The sequence below is a fragment of the Mytilus trossulus genome, chromosome 11 (assembly GCF_036588685.1).
Source record: "Mytilus trossulus isolate FHL-02 chromosome 11, PNRI_Mtr1.1.1.hap1, whole genome shotgun sequence".
Classification (NCBI taxonomy): domain Eukaryota; kingdom Metazoa; phylum Mollusca; class Bivalvia; order Mytilida; family Mytilidae; genus Mytilus; species Mytilus trossulus.
Genome location: NC_086383.1, coordinates 31,368,484 through 31,389,185, shown reverse-complemented (window position 1 = coordinate 31,389,185; position 20,702 = coordinate 31,368,484). Strand labels below are relative to the sequence as shown.

General features: G+C 31.4%; 1 protein-coding gene across 1 annotated transcript; it reads left to right on the top strand.

Moving 5' to 3' along the window:
* The first annotated feature begins 18,083 nt into the window (after positions 1-18,083).
* Positions 18,084-20,312, top strand: LOC134689957 (transcription intermediary factor 1-beta-like). The gene is made up of 2 exons (XM_063549924.1): positions 18,084-18,867; positions 20,240-20,312. The coding sequence occupies exons 1-2, from the start codon at positions 18,101-18,103 to the stop codon at positions 20,310-20,312; spliced, it is 840 nt and encodes a 279-aa protein (XP_063405994.1). The 5' UTR covers positions 18,084-18,100.
* The last annotated feature ends 390 nt before the right edge of the window (positions 20,313-20,702 follow it).

Genomic DNA, 20,702 nt, shown 5'->3' with positions numbered 1-20,702 from the left:
CATGCATGTTCTTTTGTATTTGCATTGTTTTGGTAAAGTTGCTAAATATTCTAAAACAATTGAACTCCCACATTATATTTACATCCGATATCTTCAATTTCAGTGTTCATAATACAATTAATGTATTACTGATTTACATGCTTATTACAAGATATTAACATATTTACTTAGCGTGAATTAAAAAAAGTTAACTTATTAAGTGTTTGTTTCAATTACAATTGAACTTTTTTATATTAATTTGATAGTTAGGTTATGTTGCTATATGCATTTGTATCTAATAATCTATTAAAACCAACGTTTTAATATTAGTTAGACCGTACGCGTACGGTCGAACCGTATGAGTATTTTGAAAAAGTACGCATACGGTCCAGACCGTACGCGTACGGTCCAAATACTCATACGGTCTGGAACATATATATAACCATTAATTACTGATTAACTCATGAACTTCGCAACCCAAATATTAAAATAATAGAAAATTCCAAATTTCATCCCACCCTAAAACATAATAATAGAACCAGAGTGTTTACAGGATCATTAGTAAATATACAATTAAATATCTGTGAATAACTCCTTCCCCTTAAAAGATCCATCCCCCTTTTTTCATTGACTTCTAATGTCAAATATCTTGTTTTCATTTCATTTTATTTCTTTTTTTTTTCTATTCTTATTATCAATTCAAAGAGAAAGACGTATACATCAGTACATACACAATGGCTGACAACTTTTAATATAAACAATGGATAGATCTATTTAAATAACGATTTAAATTTTCGCGGCATTGTAACATTTCTATTTTAAGCCTATTTCGATTTGCGCATGCGCAGTTGTTTTTGTTGCCAACGTTAGAATATCCCCTATCGAGACCACAAGTGATTTCTGCAGATTATCAATATCTTTCCTGTTGACATTTTTGTCGTAAGTATTTATATTAATTGCTGTGATTACATTATCGTATTTTAGAAATGTGAGCATATCATGTTGTTATGAAAAGATCTGAAAACTTCTGAAAAGTTGAAATTATACACGTGAAAAAAGGGGTTGTTTAGGACAATCTAAGGATTTACCTTAGGATCAGGATCAGGATAGCATGTTAAACTACCATTCCTCAGATATATTGCAACGTCTCATGAACTTTTATCATTAAATATTTGAAATCAAATGATTGAATCAAAAGTAAAAAGAAATTTTAATCATATAAAAAGGAGGGTTTGTTTACAAATTTGGGATGGTAAGGGCAGAAGCTATATATGACTTACCAAGTTGGACCTTTAATATTTTTACTGTCAAAATTGAAGTACAGTTTTGACAAGATAATACAAAAATAAGTGGTATAGGAGGTTGGTAAAAAGTTATTTGCATTTATGGCCTTTTTATTTCATGTGTTTTTCGTGTTTTGGCGTTTTATTTCTAGTATTTGGTTTGACATGCATTAAGAAACTGTCATTTACTTTATTTTTCACCAGTTCTTATGCTTTTGATTTATACTTTAAAGTTATATCATTATGAAGTTATTAATAGTTAAATGTGTTGAACAGAATTAAACTTGACAATGTAACAACTTTTGATTTTGTAGATGTCTTCATGAAGACCTAGATGGAATCACGGAACAGCAATTCAAGTGTCTGACAAAACTACAAACTTTCTAAAATGGGCTTTAAAAAGACCAGGTGTGAGAAAAAAGAAGAAGAAGTTTCACTTTTAATAAATAAATTTATTTTAGATTTATCGTATTGAATATTTCTGTATCATCAGTGGTTAAACATAAGAATACATGGGGTAGGAAGTGTCCGAACAGCAAACTTTCTTTATATTTTGATTACTCAGATATTTCAAATAGACATTGAGCAAAATTTTTGTAGTAAGGGTTGTGTGCTTTCGAAATCAATAATTATCTTGGAAAATAATTGGTGTTGTTATATGCATTTCGTTAAATGTTAAAAAAATCTTGGTGTTAAATTATGGTTCGTAGGAAAGCCCTCGACACACATATTTGTTATTCAGTTGATTAGTTGTTATCATCATCATGGTCAAGTCGTGCTCTCATCACACGGATGTGGTCACTCAGTTTTATTGTTGAAAATTACTGATATGTTACTGATAATTTGCAGTCAATGGCATCTAATCAAAGTTTTGTGCACCCAAACACTTTGTATTGTTGTACCTATTGTTAACAAGACAAACATCAACCGAAGAAACATTATTTATATATCTTTGGGTCACCATTAAGTCTTCAACAGTGAGCTAAAGCCTACACCATATCAAATATAACCAGACAATGACTTTGTTTAAAGTTGATCAATTTTGTTTTGAGATTATTTTTCCAAATTTCTAATAGAGCAGTTATGGGATCAGGTTTCCTGTGACAGAATGTTGCTATTGCATTTTGCAAGTTGATTGCCTTGAGAAGACAATAGCTTGAATATTGCTACAGTGTAAAATTATAGACTGAAAGCCAAAGAAAATACTGGATGAATGAAACTTATTAGTTTAGATGGAAACACAGTTGAACACAACCACTAACCAATTTTGATTCCGTGTTGAATACTAGTATTGTATTCACCCTGAATTCAATCTGAATTCAAATAAAGCTATTGGTTGAAACAATGTTGAAGCAACCATGATCCTATATAGATTCAATGTTGAACATCAACGTTGATTCAACATAGGATTTCAACGTTGATACAAATTTGCAAAATCTAATAATAATTCAACATTGATTCAACACAGAAAATAAACATTGATGCAATGTTAAATCAACGTTGTGTGCCTGCTGGGGGTGTTTGTCTGATTATGGATGTTTTTTTTAACGTAACATTGTCAATTTATTATCGGCTAATGCATTTGGATGTCCCTTTGGCATCTTACATATTATAGACTTTATTTCTTATTATTTCTTTTATGTTCAATTTCAGTTAAACACTATTTCTGATTTGCTTTTTTTATAAATTTTAAATGTCTTTTTCTTTTTCTTCCTCATTTTGAAACCCTGGTTTTGTATTACCACTGACCAGTTCAGTAAAAAAACAGCTGCTTCATGTTTGCATAAATGTGTTTGTAACCAATCTAACATGCTATTATATTCCCTATTTTTTATTCCGTGTCTATAGATAGTTTCGATCGGGGAGACAAGATTTATTTTGTCTGTTGGTTGCTTGGCTAACGTAAACTAATCGACTTACCTTATACTTTGAATTTAATTTTATTTAGTTTTTTGGATTTAATTACCTTAAAAGTGTTTTATTTTCTAAATTTTATTTATTTACTCGGACATCGTAGAGTTTAAAATTTATTTGTTTTTTTACCATATTGGACTTCTTATTGTGTATTGAATTGAAACACGAACGCGGACCTCGATGAGAACACCTGGATTGAAAGTTTGCAAATGTTCCGACCAATGACATTCATTTTACTATGTGACGCGAACTTCAACGAAACCACCTAGATGAAATATAGTGTATTGAATTGAAAAATGAATGCGGACCTCGATGAGAACACCTGGATTGAAAGTTTGCAAACGTTCCGACCAATGACATTCATTTTGATATGTAACGCGAACTTCAACGAAAGCACCTCATAAATTAATTTATTTGTACGACAATTAGTTTTTAATTTGGACATTACCGCTAAAATATAGTTAATAAAAGTTATATTAGAGCAACAGTGCATAATTGTTTCTTTTCCATTCTTGTTTATTTTAATAATGTTTATGTTGATTTCAATTTGGTAGATAGACTTATATAATATATGCTTGTCCGCAATTAACGACCATTTCGCGTCAGTGACCGATATTACAATTTGACACAGTTTTAAAAGTTTATTGAGCTGTTCCTTCATTTACAATGTTGTGCAAGACTTAACTGTTTAATAAAATCAACAAATGTCAACAGTATCTTCATTCATTTTATTATTTAACACAACATTGTTTTTATTACAAGCTATTTCATATATCAATATACAGCTAGGGAATATTTGTTGTTGACCGAAAATATAAGATACATCGATTTAATATGTGAAAAATAAATAATTTTTGTAAGATACTTTTTTTCCAAGTCTATATTTAATTAACGAGTACACTATAGTAAGACAGAAAAAGATAAACGGAAATATACAGGAAAACCTAAAGTTTCGTAAGTCATTGCAATGGACCAAACGTTACTTACATGTCACAAGTTTTCATAGCACTCAGCAAGTTGAAACGAATATGTGAGATAAAGATCTACTGCATTTGGGCAAATCAAAAATATGTTAAACATATAACTATTTATTTATAACAGATTCACAAGTTTTGAATTTAATAAACCGTGCATCAATATTTTATTGTTTTTATTTAAATTCCTTATATGTTACGTGTATTGATCATTCATTTGTTTAAATTGTGAAGTATATGACTTTAATAAGAATACACGCATTTATATATATAAGTCGATAAAGTTTGAAACAAATAAACGAAAGATACATCGATGTTGCTTTGCTTGAGTGATTTACCTGTTAAAAGCTCGGGTCGCAACACGGTTTAAAACGAATTAACACCAGTTTGAAATAGTTTAACGGGGGCGTGGCCTATTTGTTTGACGTAACTTACCACCAACTTGAATTAAATTGAACGACTGCAAGCGAATCTATTTGACTGGCATTAAAATGATTTGATATGCATTGAAATACATTAAAAATGATTTTTATTTTTTGTCAATCTTTATCAAATGACGATTAATCTCATTTAAACAGCGTTAATGCGTTTTTGTCCGATCAAGATAAATTCGGGTTACTAGTGCTTATTACATGAATCTTTTCAATTAACTAAAACTTTGGATTCTAGTGGCACCTATTCATGGTTCACTTTTGCAAAAGGTATTCTCTAACATTGATATAGATAGACTAAAAACCTGTGATAATTTAAAACAATTAAAAAATATTAAAAGCTATATTAAACCCCAAATAAACTCATACTACAACAACCTGTTGATAAATAAGTTAACATCTATTGATGATAAAAGTATATTAAATTTTTATAAAGCACTTCAGCCAAATCTATTGATCAAACCTTACCTCTCTAACCCAAACTTTGAATTTAGAAAATTATTTACAAAACTTAGAATCAGTGACCATTCATTATTAATTGAAAAAGGGAGGCATTTTAAAATTCCTCGCGAAGAGAGACTTTGCAAAAAAATGTAAAGTACTAGATGATGAGAAACATTTCCTAATAAATTGTTCTCATAATTCAAATATTAAATTAACATATTTTGATTGCATTAATAGAGAAAGTAATTTATTTGCTAATCTCACTGACAATGACAAAGTTATATATATACTTAACCCATCAACACCAACACAAGTGAATAAACTAGGATCCTTTATAAAAAAGTCAATGGAACTGAGGACAGGGGACCCTTTAATATTTACCTGAATTTGTGTATATATATTGAGTTACTTAGTTATTGTCTTTATTTGTTTTTGTTGTTGTTATATGTCACAAACTGTAAAGTTTATATGGCAATAAAACTTTGAATTGAATTGAATTGAATTGATATTCAACTTGTTTGCATTGGATTTACTATCCTATTTCCCGCAGAATATTTTAACAGAAATTGTACAGTGTCCGTAAGCATACGGTGTGGTAAAACTATCAACAATCTCGTCAAATTCGTCAGATTTATCGATAGATTTGTCATTGCCGATATTTATATGGGACGTCCTAAATTATACTCAATGTCCACTTTAATGAAATAGTTGCTACTTGACGTTTAACTATAAACAAAATCAATCAACCGACATAATAGATTCCAGGAAGAGAACCTCGTATACTTTTTTTATTAAATCATTGTAAATAGAACAAATGAATTCAGACATGTCAGTGTTGGTACTTTGATGATGTGGCATAATAGTTTTGTTTTACACGTACACCGTCATGAACTCCTATATATATGATGTGACTGTTATTATGAATAAAGAGATGAAATTCTGACATTCTCAATTTATTCAGAATATTTTTTGCATTAATAGTTTTCCAATATTATTGATTACGTGTACATTTACGGTCCTACTTAAATGTGAACAGGAGCGCCAGGAAAAGACATTAAGGCGCTCGGTACAATGGTATGCGGGTATATAGATTTGCAAAAAAAAGTGCACATATGATCAGTTTTGGTCAAATAGTTTTGTTTTCCAAGTCAGCATGAGGTATTAAAACTACTAGTTTTTTAAATTGAAAACTACGTTCAAACCTATGATTGCGTTGGATAAAAACAGCAATTGTTATACGTGTGCATGTAAAATAAATTTCGTTGTAGAAGGGTCTAAAAACAACACAAACAACATTTTCCAAAAGACCAAAAAAGTGAAAAAGTATATTTAAACAAAACGCATTTGACTAACAGGTCGAACAGCTGATGTTCTTTAACCCTCCTGACTGCCATTGGCGATTGCCAAATAAAATTGATCACAAGATGTAACAAAATGGATCTTAATATAAATTTAATACTAAACATAATATATATTTATATATTTTTATTTTCAATCCATGTCATACGTATTCGATTTTCGTAACAAATTTTCACAATTAAAATTACTTAAGGACAAATACATAAGAAAATGAGTAGTTTATAGTCATTGATTCAACATATGTTTTAAAACAACATAAAAGAGTGTTTACCGTGTTGTATTAAAAGAATTATGAAAATACCTGTATTGATTATAACTTTGCTTTTAATTGATGCATCTCCATGTTATTTTTTTCATTCGGATGAAATTGTGTTTGTTATTACACATTTTTATTTTCAATATGTTTTGAAATATTTCACTCTTCACAGAAATCACGTCAATCAGAAAAATAAAAAAGAAGGCTAATTTCGCATATAATAAAGTCATATAGAGAATGATTTGTGCCGATATAAAAGATTGTTGTCTTACTTTTGCATTTATTTTTAAAATGATTAAATTGAACGTATACATCAATATATTTGATTTTCCTAATGTTTTCTGCCATGTTTTGGATTTTTTTTGTTATTGGAACACTGGATATAAATACGACATAAGTTCATTATAATAAATGTAAATGTTATATGTATATATAATTTCCTGTGATAATCTAGGTTCGTTTTTAAAAACTTCCGGCTTTTGTTCTATAATGTGGAAAGCTCTAGTAGTCTGCAGTTCAACAAGTCCTATATTATCTTTAAGTAGATTCAAATGTGTATACCTATTTTTTTTTAAAGAAGTTGATAGGTTAGTTTCGTTTTTATGCTTTTAGGTAAACTGAGTTTTCTCGTTTGAATTGTTTTACATTGTCTTATCGGGGCCTTTTATAGCTGACTATGCGGTATGGGCTTTGCTCAATTTTGAAGGCCGTACGGTGACCTATAGTTGTTAATGTCTGTGTCATTTTGGTCTTTTGTAGATAGTTGTCTCATCTTTTTTATATGATGTCAGTTCTTCTATACTGAAATGGTTTGATTACAGTATATTCATCAATTTACCGTTAATTCATTTTAATATCAATATGAAGCTGAATGCACAGTATATATCTCCGAGTAGATATTCCCGAACATACTTCCTCACATGATTTCCTTGATAGAGGACTGCTGCTCTTAAGGAAAACACCAAACCAAGAGTTCAAGGTTCTGAAGTTGAAACAATGTCTTGCAAACTTTTATGGACCCATCACGAGTTAGTTCACAGTTCAGGACTATTTGTTTCGCAGATGACGACGGATATGTTCCAATAATCGTGCTTATAATGCCATACACTTTTCATCAAATGTCACCTACATATTTGGACTTATAAATCGTGTGTAATATGTAGAGTAAAATCTGCTTTTCCTTCCAGAGCACATGAGATCACCCTAGTTTTTGAAAACATTCATGTTACTAAGTCTTCTGTTTTCTATGTTATATTTTAGATACATTGTACTGTTGTTTGTCTGTGATCGTTTTCTTTTATAGCCATGGTGTTGTCAGTTTATTTTTGACTTATTAGTTTGAATGTTCCTTTGATTTCTTTCTTTTAAGTGGGGTTGTTTTGCTCACATCAACTGAAAACATGCACATTATGTGGTTAACTGCTCAGCATTCATGTGCATGTATATATAAGGTTCGACTTAAGGATGTCTCTTTGTCATGTTTTGGAATTTTGGTCAGATTTTCTGAATCCTCTAGTTTTATCCATTTGAAGGCCTTGAAAAATCTTGTCAATTGACCCCGATTTTCTTTTTATAAATCTTTTACATGTATAGTTATAAGCCATCGGTGAAAGACTGATACATTTTTTATTGTTCTTTTTTAATATCTTTTTAGAACTTTATAGCATGTCAATGATAAAGCTATGAACAGTCATGAGAGAACATTTCCCCGCCAACATTTCAATGGTTCATTTCCAAAAAGACAAGCACATCGACCTATATATTTTGTTGAATCTTTTGGTTATTCTATTAATCCCCTATCAATATATACTAGTGTTATGAAAAGCTTGTTGTGTTAAACGGAAAAGCGAACTACATTAAACTTAATGTTCCACAAAACATGGAAATATCCTGAGAATTGTTAAACTAAGGCAACTCTTACTTTACATACAAAAAATCAACAGCAAGAAAACATTATCTCAGAACATTTAATTTACAAATGCATTCGAATTGTTTGCAAATCTGCTGTGATAAAATTTAAATCAAGACATGAATAGTAAAAACTCCAATGCAAGTAAAAAACAATGTAAACGTAAATTATCTAGTTTGTTTACTATGATTAATAGATAAGGAACAACAACTGTTCCTAGTTGGTTCTCGAGAGTAAAACAAACTTAAAGAAAACTTTCCTTGTCGTGTTTAGGAAATGTCTTTTAAGAAAAAAAGTTGAATGCATTTTAAATATGCTTTCACATAGATTCATAAGCATCTGTTAGTTTTCACACAGCTCTATTTTTTTGGTTTAGAAATAATTACACGAGACACAAAGCAACGTCATAAGGCATACATACAAATTTCTCATGTAATAATGTCATCTACGAATATTTGTTTCTTACTTTTGTTGGTCCAAATTAAGTTTGTTGAAGGTGAGAATTATTGTATTGGCTTTCGCTTTTTTGGAATTTATTTTTCTACATACTTGTTGTTTCCTTGTATATTTTTGTTATGAGAACACGGTGTATGAGTAATGCAGACGTCCATTATAAACAATTCGAATGGATTTGTAAATTAAATGTTCTGAGATAATGTTTTCTTGCTGTTGATTTTTTGTATGTAAAATAATGACGATAAGTTGATATAATAGTTTTCCCGCGTTTTTTATAGCGAAATATCTATAAACAAATTAAGTTTAATAAAAATTGACCAATAATATCTCGACGAATATCCAATAGAATATGCGTTGTTTATATCCAAACAAAATAAGGAAATAACAAAGTGGGGTCACCGTAATGGCAAAAGAGATATTTCTAAAAAGGAGTTAACAATTTGAATTGGCGGGAATACATTGCGCCAATTCTAAAGACAACGTCGAAAAACGTAAGGCCGGTTTAGGCGACGTTCTAACAGATTAGGAACAACTCCGTTCTCGTTATTTGCTGTTTTGTTGTTTGTTTGGTTTTAACTATAATAACTGCATATAAATCTACAAATGAAAGTACTTAGTTTTCAGTCAGTATCACAGACACGTACATAAATATAATATACATGATCACATGATCATACATGCGGTGGTTGGAAAACAAATGAAATGCAGATCGGCGCAAATGCCAAAAAAATTAAGATCGCTATCATGACCGTAATTATTTGGAGTGATGTCATGACTTTAATGTGCGCCGATTTTTTTGTATCTTATAGACCTTCTTCCATCTCCTCGTAGTGAGCAGGGGACAGCAGTTTTATTCATTTTATGCATGCCAATTCATTACATTTGTACAAATGGCTAATGGAAGAGGTCTAAAATTATAAATGAAAAATAACATGACTTGAATGGAGAGTCCACATTTGCATTCATACCACATCTTCTTTTATCTATTCACCTATAATGTATCTGTAAAAAAAATCGGGGAAAATATATAGAAATTGAGACAACTTTGTGTCGATGAAATAAGCTTTTATTTTTTTTTCAAATTTATGGCAAGTATTTTGCTAATTTGTGTTTAATATAAAACACTTAACATTGATCCATAGATAAGCAGCCGCGGTTAACAGTTTTGGTTTTATAAAAAAGCGTTCAGTCGGATAGAATATTTTTTGGCAAATACCACGGCAGAGAGGGTAAAAAGAGCATACCTTTTTGCAAATTCGCCGGGTGCGTTAAAAATGAACGATATTCATTTGCAAAACAGTAAATTGGTGAAAAATACACTGGCTACCAACCAATCAAAACCCATGATTCTTACATAAGGTGTAATCAGAAGATAAATTTGTGCATGGGCAGTTTGATGTATTCTTATAATTACTTTTGATGTATGTTTCATTATAAAACTTTATTCTGATTGGCTAACTGTACATCACATGTTAATCCTCAAGCAATTGCATCACTCAATACAACTTTTCATTCATTCATGATAACACGTACGTGGTCGCACAATAAAGTGCACAGGTGAATTGAATAAAAAAAAGTTATAAAATTCATGTTTTCCTTATCATAGCTAAAAAATGTAATTATAAGTATTGAATGCTTCATAGGGTTGTAAAAGCGTTGAGCGTGCGCACATTTTTAGAATGAAGCGCGTCCGCGCTTCATAAAAAATATACTTCGGTCAACGCTTTTACACCTCAATGAATTTACAAAAAGAAGCATTCAATTTTTAAATAAATGACTGCCTTTCATTGTTTCATTCATATTCTGAAATTATTTGACAGAACGTGAAGTAAAAAAACAAACCAATTAAATATATTCTACGGTTACGCGTCATTTTTCAAAAATGGTTAATATAAAAAAAGATGGGGTATGATTTCCAATTAGACAACTCACTCCACAAGACACCAAATGAAACAGAAAATGAACACCTTCAACAATGAGTAAAACCCATACCGGACATACAGCTTAAAAAGGCCTCGAAGTGACATATGTAAAACCGTTCATACGATAAAAGAAATGCGTATTTATGACCAAAAACAATGAATGAAAAACAAGTGTGCAACACATCAACAAACGACAACCACTTATTTCGGACAGGAGCCTGTACCCGTTTCAGCGCTGATTGATACCATGCTTATTTGTTCCTTATTCGCTTATAAATACGTTGTAATACTTTGCATCTTTTAAGAAACAAATCTGTTCCGTTGTTTTCTTGTCTCTGGTGTTAGCTATGGTTTTTGTTAAAGGTGAAATAAACCTTCAGCGTGTATGTACCGTTTCGGCACTAGACCCCTCCCCCTCTCACTTATTCGCTAATAATACGTGTGTTATAGGTCGCACCTATTAAAAAAAAATGTTCATTGTGTTCTTGTCTCTGGTGCTAGTTATGGGTTTTTAGAGGTGAAATAACCCTGTTCAATCAATGCCCCATTCCGTTTTCGCTTTATAATACGTGTGTTAATCGGTGCACCTTTCAAAAAAAAATCTTTTAAATTTTATTTATTTATTTTTATTCTTCTTTAATTTCTGCAAATTCCTTATCTTCAGATGAAATGATCGTTATAAGTAAAATTATTCTGATGTTATACGTGATTATAAATGGAACCTAGTCCGACCTCTATTCAAATCAAATCTTGTTAATATTTTTTTCCCATATGCATTCTTCTTTAATTCTATATTCCGACAAATTTTGAACACAGACACGTTTATACTTAACAAATCGGTACAGAATGGTCATATGAAACAATTTGGCCCATCTTTCTTTCGAGTATACATAATTCGGTTTCGTTTCAAGACATTAAATTCTGTTGTGTATGTTTTGTTGCTGTTGTTAGATTGTAGTACAGTTGACTCTCTTTTTATTCATATTCTTTTATTTTTTGCTGCTCTTGTTTGTTTGAGCTACACTCAATTTACATTAAAGACATATTTATGTATATACCTAATTCAGGAACACGTTTATTATATTAAAACTATTTCATTTTCTTCTCGGCAAATCAACCTTTCAAAACGATTGTCACCCTCTGCATCGGCTCAAGGAGGAATAACTCTCATACGCGTTTCCAACTCGCGGAAACCGCGACGTCATAAACCGCTGACGGCATAGTACTGTTGCGCTGGTATGTGCGCATAAACAATAGAGGGATTTGTCTTTAAAGAAGTAAGTTCGGTAAGGGTCATATTTGGCCCGAATTATAAAGTTCATAGTTACAAGACAATCAATGTTTTAAGTTGCCTTAAAGACATGCAAGAAAGTTAAACAGAACTGTTTTTGTCAAGAATTAATTCTAATACGTTAATTTTTAAATCCCAAAAAGGTCAAGATAAGTGATTTTGGTGAAATTTGACAAAATCAGCTGGATTTCAACCAAATTAAGGACCGGGAAACATAGAGCGAAGGTGTCGACAAAATTAATATTCAAATAAGACATGTGAAATGTCTTTACAAACATTATTTTAAAAGATCTGTATTGTCGACGAATGCGCTCAATGTTTCCTGTCCAATAATCCTTGGAAATTTACCCATTTCCCTTGGTTTATTTGTGACAAATCAATACGAGTACAACTTATGACGTCATAATGAAACGCAGAAACATGAAGTTTGCAACAAACTGGCTTATTTTCTATCTAGCCACTGTATTAGGTATAATGTATTGTGATATTGGTCAATAAATCCGAATTTGAAATTTACGCTAAAAAGGGGGTCATTTTAGAACCCACCGAACATACTCCTTTATGAATATATACAATTAAAGCAACAGTAGTATACCGCTGTTCGAAAGTCATAACAATATTGAGAGATCACAATTCCGGATTATAATGCAGTGGCTCGTTTGTTTAGTATAATATTGTATTACAAATTTGAATTGTTAATAACACTTCTTTTTTTTAAATCTTTTAATATTCATAAAGCCTCGGTCATACCTTACTGGATAGCACGAACGGACGCCTTACGGATGAAAATAAAAGTTGTCCGTTGAAAAAAATGTTATCCGTTGGGAGTCCGTTGATGTACTGACCGAATAAAACGGACACTTCTTAACGGATGCATAACGGACACACACCGGATATGCAACGTACGAGAAACGGACACGTTCCGGACAGAACGGATGTTGAACGTACATCCAACGGACGAGTACCGCATAAAACGGACACATAACGGAAGCGTACCGGATAAGACGGATGAACAAGATATACGGAAAAATCAAAGGCGACAATAATAATACATGTTAATCGCATAAATAATCAAAATGTTTCTGTGTAACTGGTTTTGGTTTGTTCTTCAAAATTCCACCAAAAGGCAGTGTCTGGCCTGAATAAGAACTGCTTGATTGTGAAGACGTGCCTATTCTCTAAGATCGATTATAATAATAAGAAGTCATTAACCGTAAAAAATCTGACATACCAATAATTGGCATTTCTGACGCGAAATTTTCAATTGGCATTTATCCGTTTCAGATCCGTTCATCATCCGTTTTATCCGTTATACGTCCGGTAGAAGTCCGTTTCTCATCCGTTCAACATCCGTTTTATCTGTTAAACTTCCAGTAAAAGTACGTTGGTGAATTTATCTTACAGACCTCCAACGGATGTACAACGGACACTTAACGAATACAAATCGGAAAAGAAACGGACGAGTACCGTACAAAACGAACGCCTAACGAACGTTCAACGGACATTTTATTCGTTGGACATCCGTTCAAAGTTTTGAACATGCTCAAAATTTTCCAACGGACAGAACGGACGTCGACGGATAAAACGTACCCTTAACGGACATGCAACGGATATGGACGGACGTCTAACGGATAATAACGGACGCCTAACGGACATTAACGGATTAGAAAAAAAATATATCCGTTAGTCGTATGTTCGAGCTATCCGGTAAGGTGTGACCGAGGCTTTAGGTATGTACGATGATACAGTTATTCATTACTACAAAAAATACAAAAAATCTTGTTTTTGTTCACCTGATAAACGTATAACCGAAGAAAGGTACAAGGCAAACTTATATAAGTGTGCTTTAGTGTGCTTATTTACGTTTTTTGATTGCGTTAAGCCTTCCAATTGATATTTTATCATGTGGTTTTCTATATTGTGATGTGATGCTATTGTTACAGAAAAAGGGAAAAGATTTGGTACCATTAACACGTTTAAACCCGCTGCAAATGTTTGCACCTGTCCTAAGTCTGGAATCTGATGTACAGTAATTGTTGTTTGTTTATGTAATTTATACGTGTTTCTCGTTTCTGTTTTTTTATATAGATTAGACCGTTGGTTTTCCCGTTCAAATGGTTTTACACTAGTAATTTGGTACCTTTAATAGCTTTTTGTTCGGTGTGAGCCAAGGCTCCGTGTTGAAGGACGTACATTGACCTCTAATGCTTTATTTTTATAAATGGTTATTTGGATGAAGAGTTGTCTCACTGGCACTCACACCACATCTTCCAATAGCTATGAATATACACTTGATAGGGTATACCCTTTTACATCCAATTAGACTATTTACCGGTTTTATTATAACATGATCAACAAGATGGTGCCACATGTGGAGCAGGATCTGCTTACCCTTCCGGAGCACCTGAGATATTCCCTAGTTTTTGTAGGGTTCTTGTTGCTTGTTTTTTTAGTTTTCTATGTTATGTCATGTAAACTATTGTTTGTCTGTTTGTTTTTTTTCATTTTTAGTCGTGGTTGTTGTCAGTTTATTTTCGATTTATGAGTTAGACTGTCCCTCTGGTATCTTTCGTCCCTCTTTTACTGTTTCAAACAATTAGCATCTGTTAGGCGCACCACCAAATGGTGTATTTGGGATTTTCTATATACATGGGTCATAATCACAGGATTGACATTACTAAATTCGGCATTGTCACATTTTTTTTATTGTAGTAATTTAATCTGCTTGACTTCATGAAAAGACAATACGAATACTAAAAGTCTAGACTTAAAATAACGCATAGGTACAGTTTCCAATTTGTAAGCCGACATTGCGTTAAAACGTCAAATTAAAAAAATCAACTGTATTTATAACTTATATAGGACAATGGGGTTGATTAAATATTACTCAATTCCAGTCCCTTTTGTTTTCCAAATTTATCAGGTAAACAAAACATACGGTCTTTAGACATGTTAGATTTAGTAGTATAGATAGGACAATGCTGTTGATTAAAAATTACTCCATTCCAGACCCTTTTGTATTCCAAATCATTAATATTACTAATAATTGAGAAGTTCCATTTCGACGGGTTCAAACCAAAAATGTTGAAAGCAGAGAAAACTGTGCATCTAATCATCACCATGGCTTTATAAAATGACAATACCAACACTTAAAATTCAGGCTAAAATAAGGGTTACACATAATTAAATATTTTAATTCAGTCACGGACCCGTGATATCCAGGTTGTGTTCTAGTATTTATTAAAAGTAATTGTATGCTCTTCGAATAGAACATTTAGAACTTGCTCTTACACAATGTCAAATTAACGCAATTAAGAATAATTCAAACACGACAACTGTCAGATTGAGTTCTCCTTATTATTATCTGATTTTCTAGTTCATATCAATAAAAAGTAAAAAAAATGTTTTTAAAAGAAAGTTCGGTTACATGTCTACTATTAACATAAACATTTTTTACAAATGTTGTTGTTGACATGAACTGGCTCTCTATGATAGTTTTGTGATACTTTACATTAAATAATATTACAAAAAAGTCTACACAGGATCAATAATTGACTTCTACCTAAAGATTACAACGACAAGAGGAACACAAATCGGTAAAAGTTTACATGGGAAAGTTAAAAAAATAAATAATTAGCAATTTCAAACAGAGCCGGAAGTATATTAAGGTATTGTTGATGCGTACGCGATTACAAAGCGATATTTTAGATTGTGTTACCACCATACAAATATCCACTACAATCACTTGATGATGTTCAGGAAAACAAAAAGGTCAATGCTAGCGCAAGCTGGTATTTTTTTGTTTTGTTTAAAACAACGCTTCTTTGAAACTTGAGGTATATCCAAGTACTTAAATTACTGGGTAAATCAAATTTGCCCAATAACACCATTTTTTTCTTTTTATATAAGAATTCAATAGCTCATAAAAGGTCATTTACCCAACTAAAATCAGTTTCTTGAATTTTTTTTTCGATTTTAAGGGGAAATAAACGTATTTTTTTTTATGGCATTATTTCCAGGTATCCAAAATGCATATGTCTTTATTCTATAGAAATAATATACCGACATTTACGATGAATGATCATTTTAAATCATTTTTAGAGCACCTGCGGAAAATTTATTTGACTGTCGCGTTAAACACCGTCCTAGCACTCATCGGGTTTGAAAAATGTATCATAAATCTGACTGATTGGTAACGTGAGTTGGACGTGATCTTGATTAATCAGTGACTGATCGATGACCGCTGATTGATCGCTAAAATAGACGCTTAGGGTTGAAAGTATTGTACTTATCTGTCTTCTCTCTTTAGCTATATCTATATTGAGATATGGAGAACTCGATTTCAATTTAATTTCAACATCTGAAAACAAACATAATCTTTCAATCAAGACAAGTCAATTGAATAAATCTGTTATTGTAACACATCTGAACAAATTGTATTGACTATAACTTATGTAATGCCATTTTAGTCTCATATAAATAGTTGTGTCAGTGGCAATTAAATTTCTCATTTCATATGAAAACAAAACTATATATTCATGAATTGCTTGTATTTTGGATCTACGAAATAGCCCAAAATGATGAACATGATGCCAAGGTCAGTTGACGGCATATAAGACATGTACACATACTATATATTTGGTTTCATTTTTTTGATAGTAAACAAGAAGTTCTGATTTTGCAAATATTTTTGATATCCCCCGTCGCTCATATCAACAGCTGTGTCATAATTGGACGTTTCTGTGCCGTACGTTATCTTGATCTTTACATGCGGTTTTGAAGAACAGTGATATGATAAAATGTCTTAACCCTATTCAAGTCTGAAGTAATTTCGTCCTTTTATCTCTAATGTGACATCTTCAAATGTATGACTAATGACTTTTTTGTTATCTTGAACTCAGAGTAAATATGTTTATCAGAGCAAAACAATACCGGTTATACATGCGATTGCTGTCTGCACATGCATGTTAATTATGATAATATAGTCATTGAAGAAAAATAATATATACATGTACAGTACCTTTAATGAAACTAATGTGCAGAACGACAACGGCAGTACTTGCCTGATTTATTTTTTTTTAAATTCAGACGTCACACGCATACTAATACTTACTAATGATGCCTTAGTGGTTCCTTGTGTTACAGCACATCTGTTTATTGATTTGCCATATGTATTGGTAACAATATTTGTCCGTGTATTTTTTAGAAGAATATATCTGCGAAAATAAATTTGAATATCAAAAATAATACAGAGTATATATATTGAAGGCACCAACATATTTCATTGCAATCATCAATTAATTAAAGATACATGCAGATATCATGTAATACATTTGTAGTGTTCACGTGTACACTTTAAGTAAACCTCTTTAAGGCTATGATCGTTAGTGAATTATATAATGTTATTTGAATACACATTTGATAAAGTGTCTTAAAATTTTAATAGCAGTTCTAAAACCATTCATTATTTTCAATATAAAATCTCATCTTAATATTTGTTTATCTCTTGGTGGAAAATAATCAGACGATAAACAATATTTATAATGCTATCGAGTACAATATCTACATTGAAATACACAGTTTTGTAAATATCAGGTGATATCATGTTTAAAACACACTACGATTATTTAAACGTTAGCTATATTGGTGTACTCATATTACACGTATACTATACAAATGTCCGTTAACATTATACATGGATTTATTGTATTGATTGTAAACTAAAGTTTTTTGAACAAACAATAACACACAATGTTTAAATTGTTCAAACACAATCTCGTCAATCATTTACTTACACTAGTTATCGTACCTGATTTAAAATTAGAAATCGCTGTCATGTGATACAATCACCTGTCATACCTGTGATTTTGATTTAATCCACAATGGCTCAATCTGCGTCTAAAACCTGCGAGGTTTGCGTGAGTGCCCCTGGGTCACACTATTGTATAGACTGTGAAGAATACTATTGTGAAAACTGTAAGTTTGTACATAATAGGCAGAAGTTATCGAGAAACCATCAATTTCAGGAAGCCTCCGACCGTATCCCGGAAGGTAAATCTAGATGTAGTGAACACAAAGAAGAATTATCCTTAATTTGTAATACATGTAATGCACAGATATGCACACGTTGTGTGACAGGAAAACACAATGGGCATACATTTTCCCAGATTGTTGATGTCATCGTTCAACTACGTGAAGATAATGAAACGAAACTTCGTGACAAGACAAATGAAGCAAATCAAAACATAAAGAAGATTGAGGAAAGCTTGAATGTGTTTGATAACTCCGTTGAGTCTGTTATAAAAGACATCAACGATGAAGGCAACATGATTAAACGCATGGTTGATACATCTGTAGCTCAGATGATTGCATTGGTGAAAGAACAATCCAAAAAGGAGAAAGACAAACTGATGAATATGTTGTCAGATGCAAAATCAGTGCTTGATGGTGGACACACCTTAGACAGAAAGAGAAATGAACTAGATAAGACCCGACATGATGGAAGTTTGGTACAAAAGATCAATAATCTGAAAGAAGAAATTGACAAACTACATATAAATTCCCTTCCAGAGTTTCCCAATATATCCTTTAGTCGTAAATCTGTAGCTGAAGATGACATTAGACAACTGATAGGGACATATAATATGAGGTAAATAAAAAAAATATGAGATGTCTTTTTAACTGATACATTTTTCATCATTAGCCTTGCAAAAATTTAAAATATAGGGTGAAATTATTTAAAGGTTAATATATACATTGTAGCAAGAAATGATTGACAAATACACATACCACAACTTAAGATTGAAAGCTTGCAACATACCTACTCTTTTTAAATAGATCTTCAATAAACACGTTCTTTTTTGATAAGTAAAATAAACTATATTGGTAACTACTGACGTTGACAATGTTTTCCGATTAATGAAGCGCTTACAGTAATGGAATAACACCGTCCACAAGTAATAAAAAAATATAATAAGATATTTACTCTCACTTCTCATGCATATCATCCGTGCGTATCAGACGATATAACTTGAAGGTAACATATTATTTTTTTAAATTAGGTGACTAATATTGCAAAGGTCACCACTGACTAAAATTCGAAAATAAAACCTGATGTTTTTGTAATAAGTTTAGTGCTTTTGGTATGGAAGCGTAAACAAGTTTACGAAAAACATTAATTTGAAATGCAAATAAAGACGTCAGAGTAGTAACTGTTGTATTATACCAACTTTATATTTTAAAATCACACGTCACACGTGATCATAATACTATTTGCATTGATGACAGATGTAATCATGTAAGTAGTATGTTTTATAAGAATTATAAGAATAAGCAGAGTCGGGATGATTGCTAATGACACATATATCAATAAGAAACCAAATGACACAGCTATAGGTCACTGTACGGTCTTCAACCATGAGCAAAACCCACGTCACATAGTTAGGTATAAAAGGTTCCAACATGACAATAATGGAATATATAAACATGTTGTTAAGCAGTCGAAGAATTCTTGAATTATATTACTCAAACTGTATTGAACAGGCCGACATATATGATGTCAGCTATACAAAACATATGATAAGCACTGCATTGATAATATTAATAACACAATTAATCATAACAGTTTATGCATTGATAATACAAGAAATCACTTTACATTGATTAATAGAAAAAATATTATCTACAAAAGAGTGTTTTTTTTTAAGTTAACATCATTATCAAATATTGAAGAATATTTCAAATATCCAAATGAACATTTTCTACAATGTGAGCATACTGTTAAATGATAAGACATATTATGAAACTATAATAGTTTCGAATTTCATTTTACTTTATTGAAAAATGACAACAACAGTTTTGTACATTAGTTTGTTTACCTGTACTTGTATCCTTAATATCAAATAGTTTACAAAAAAAAACAGATTTTACATAGTACTTTTACATAGAATTAAATAATTTCAAAATGAATTATTTATTTAAACATTTATAAAAAACATAAAGAAATCAAATCTTTTTGATAGCAATTGTGCACCAGTCCTTGAAAAAAAGGAGCAACGCCATGGGAAATTATACAGATGTTCTGGTTGTGGGTAAGTTCTTAGAATCAGTTCATCCTTTATATAATTAATCATACAAAATAAATACATACAACATAACACGATATAGGTCTTCATTCAAGCAACAAATGATTGAAATGAACTAGACATCAAATACAACATGCACAATCTACAACTTAGTATAGTGTAATATGTATCTACTTTTATATACATTTGTTCGAAGTAGTATTGTTCAGGTAAATACATTAATCAAGTGCTTAACTGACAATAGTTTTAATACCAACTGATTTTTAAAGTTCTGTCTTATAATTGTACTGTAATACAACTGTCCCAGGTAAGGAAGAGGGTTTGGGTTCCGCTAACATATCTAACATCGCCACAATCTGTATGTATGTGTCTGTCCCAAGTCAGGAGCCTGTTAATCAGT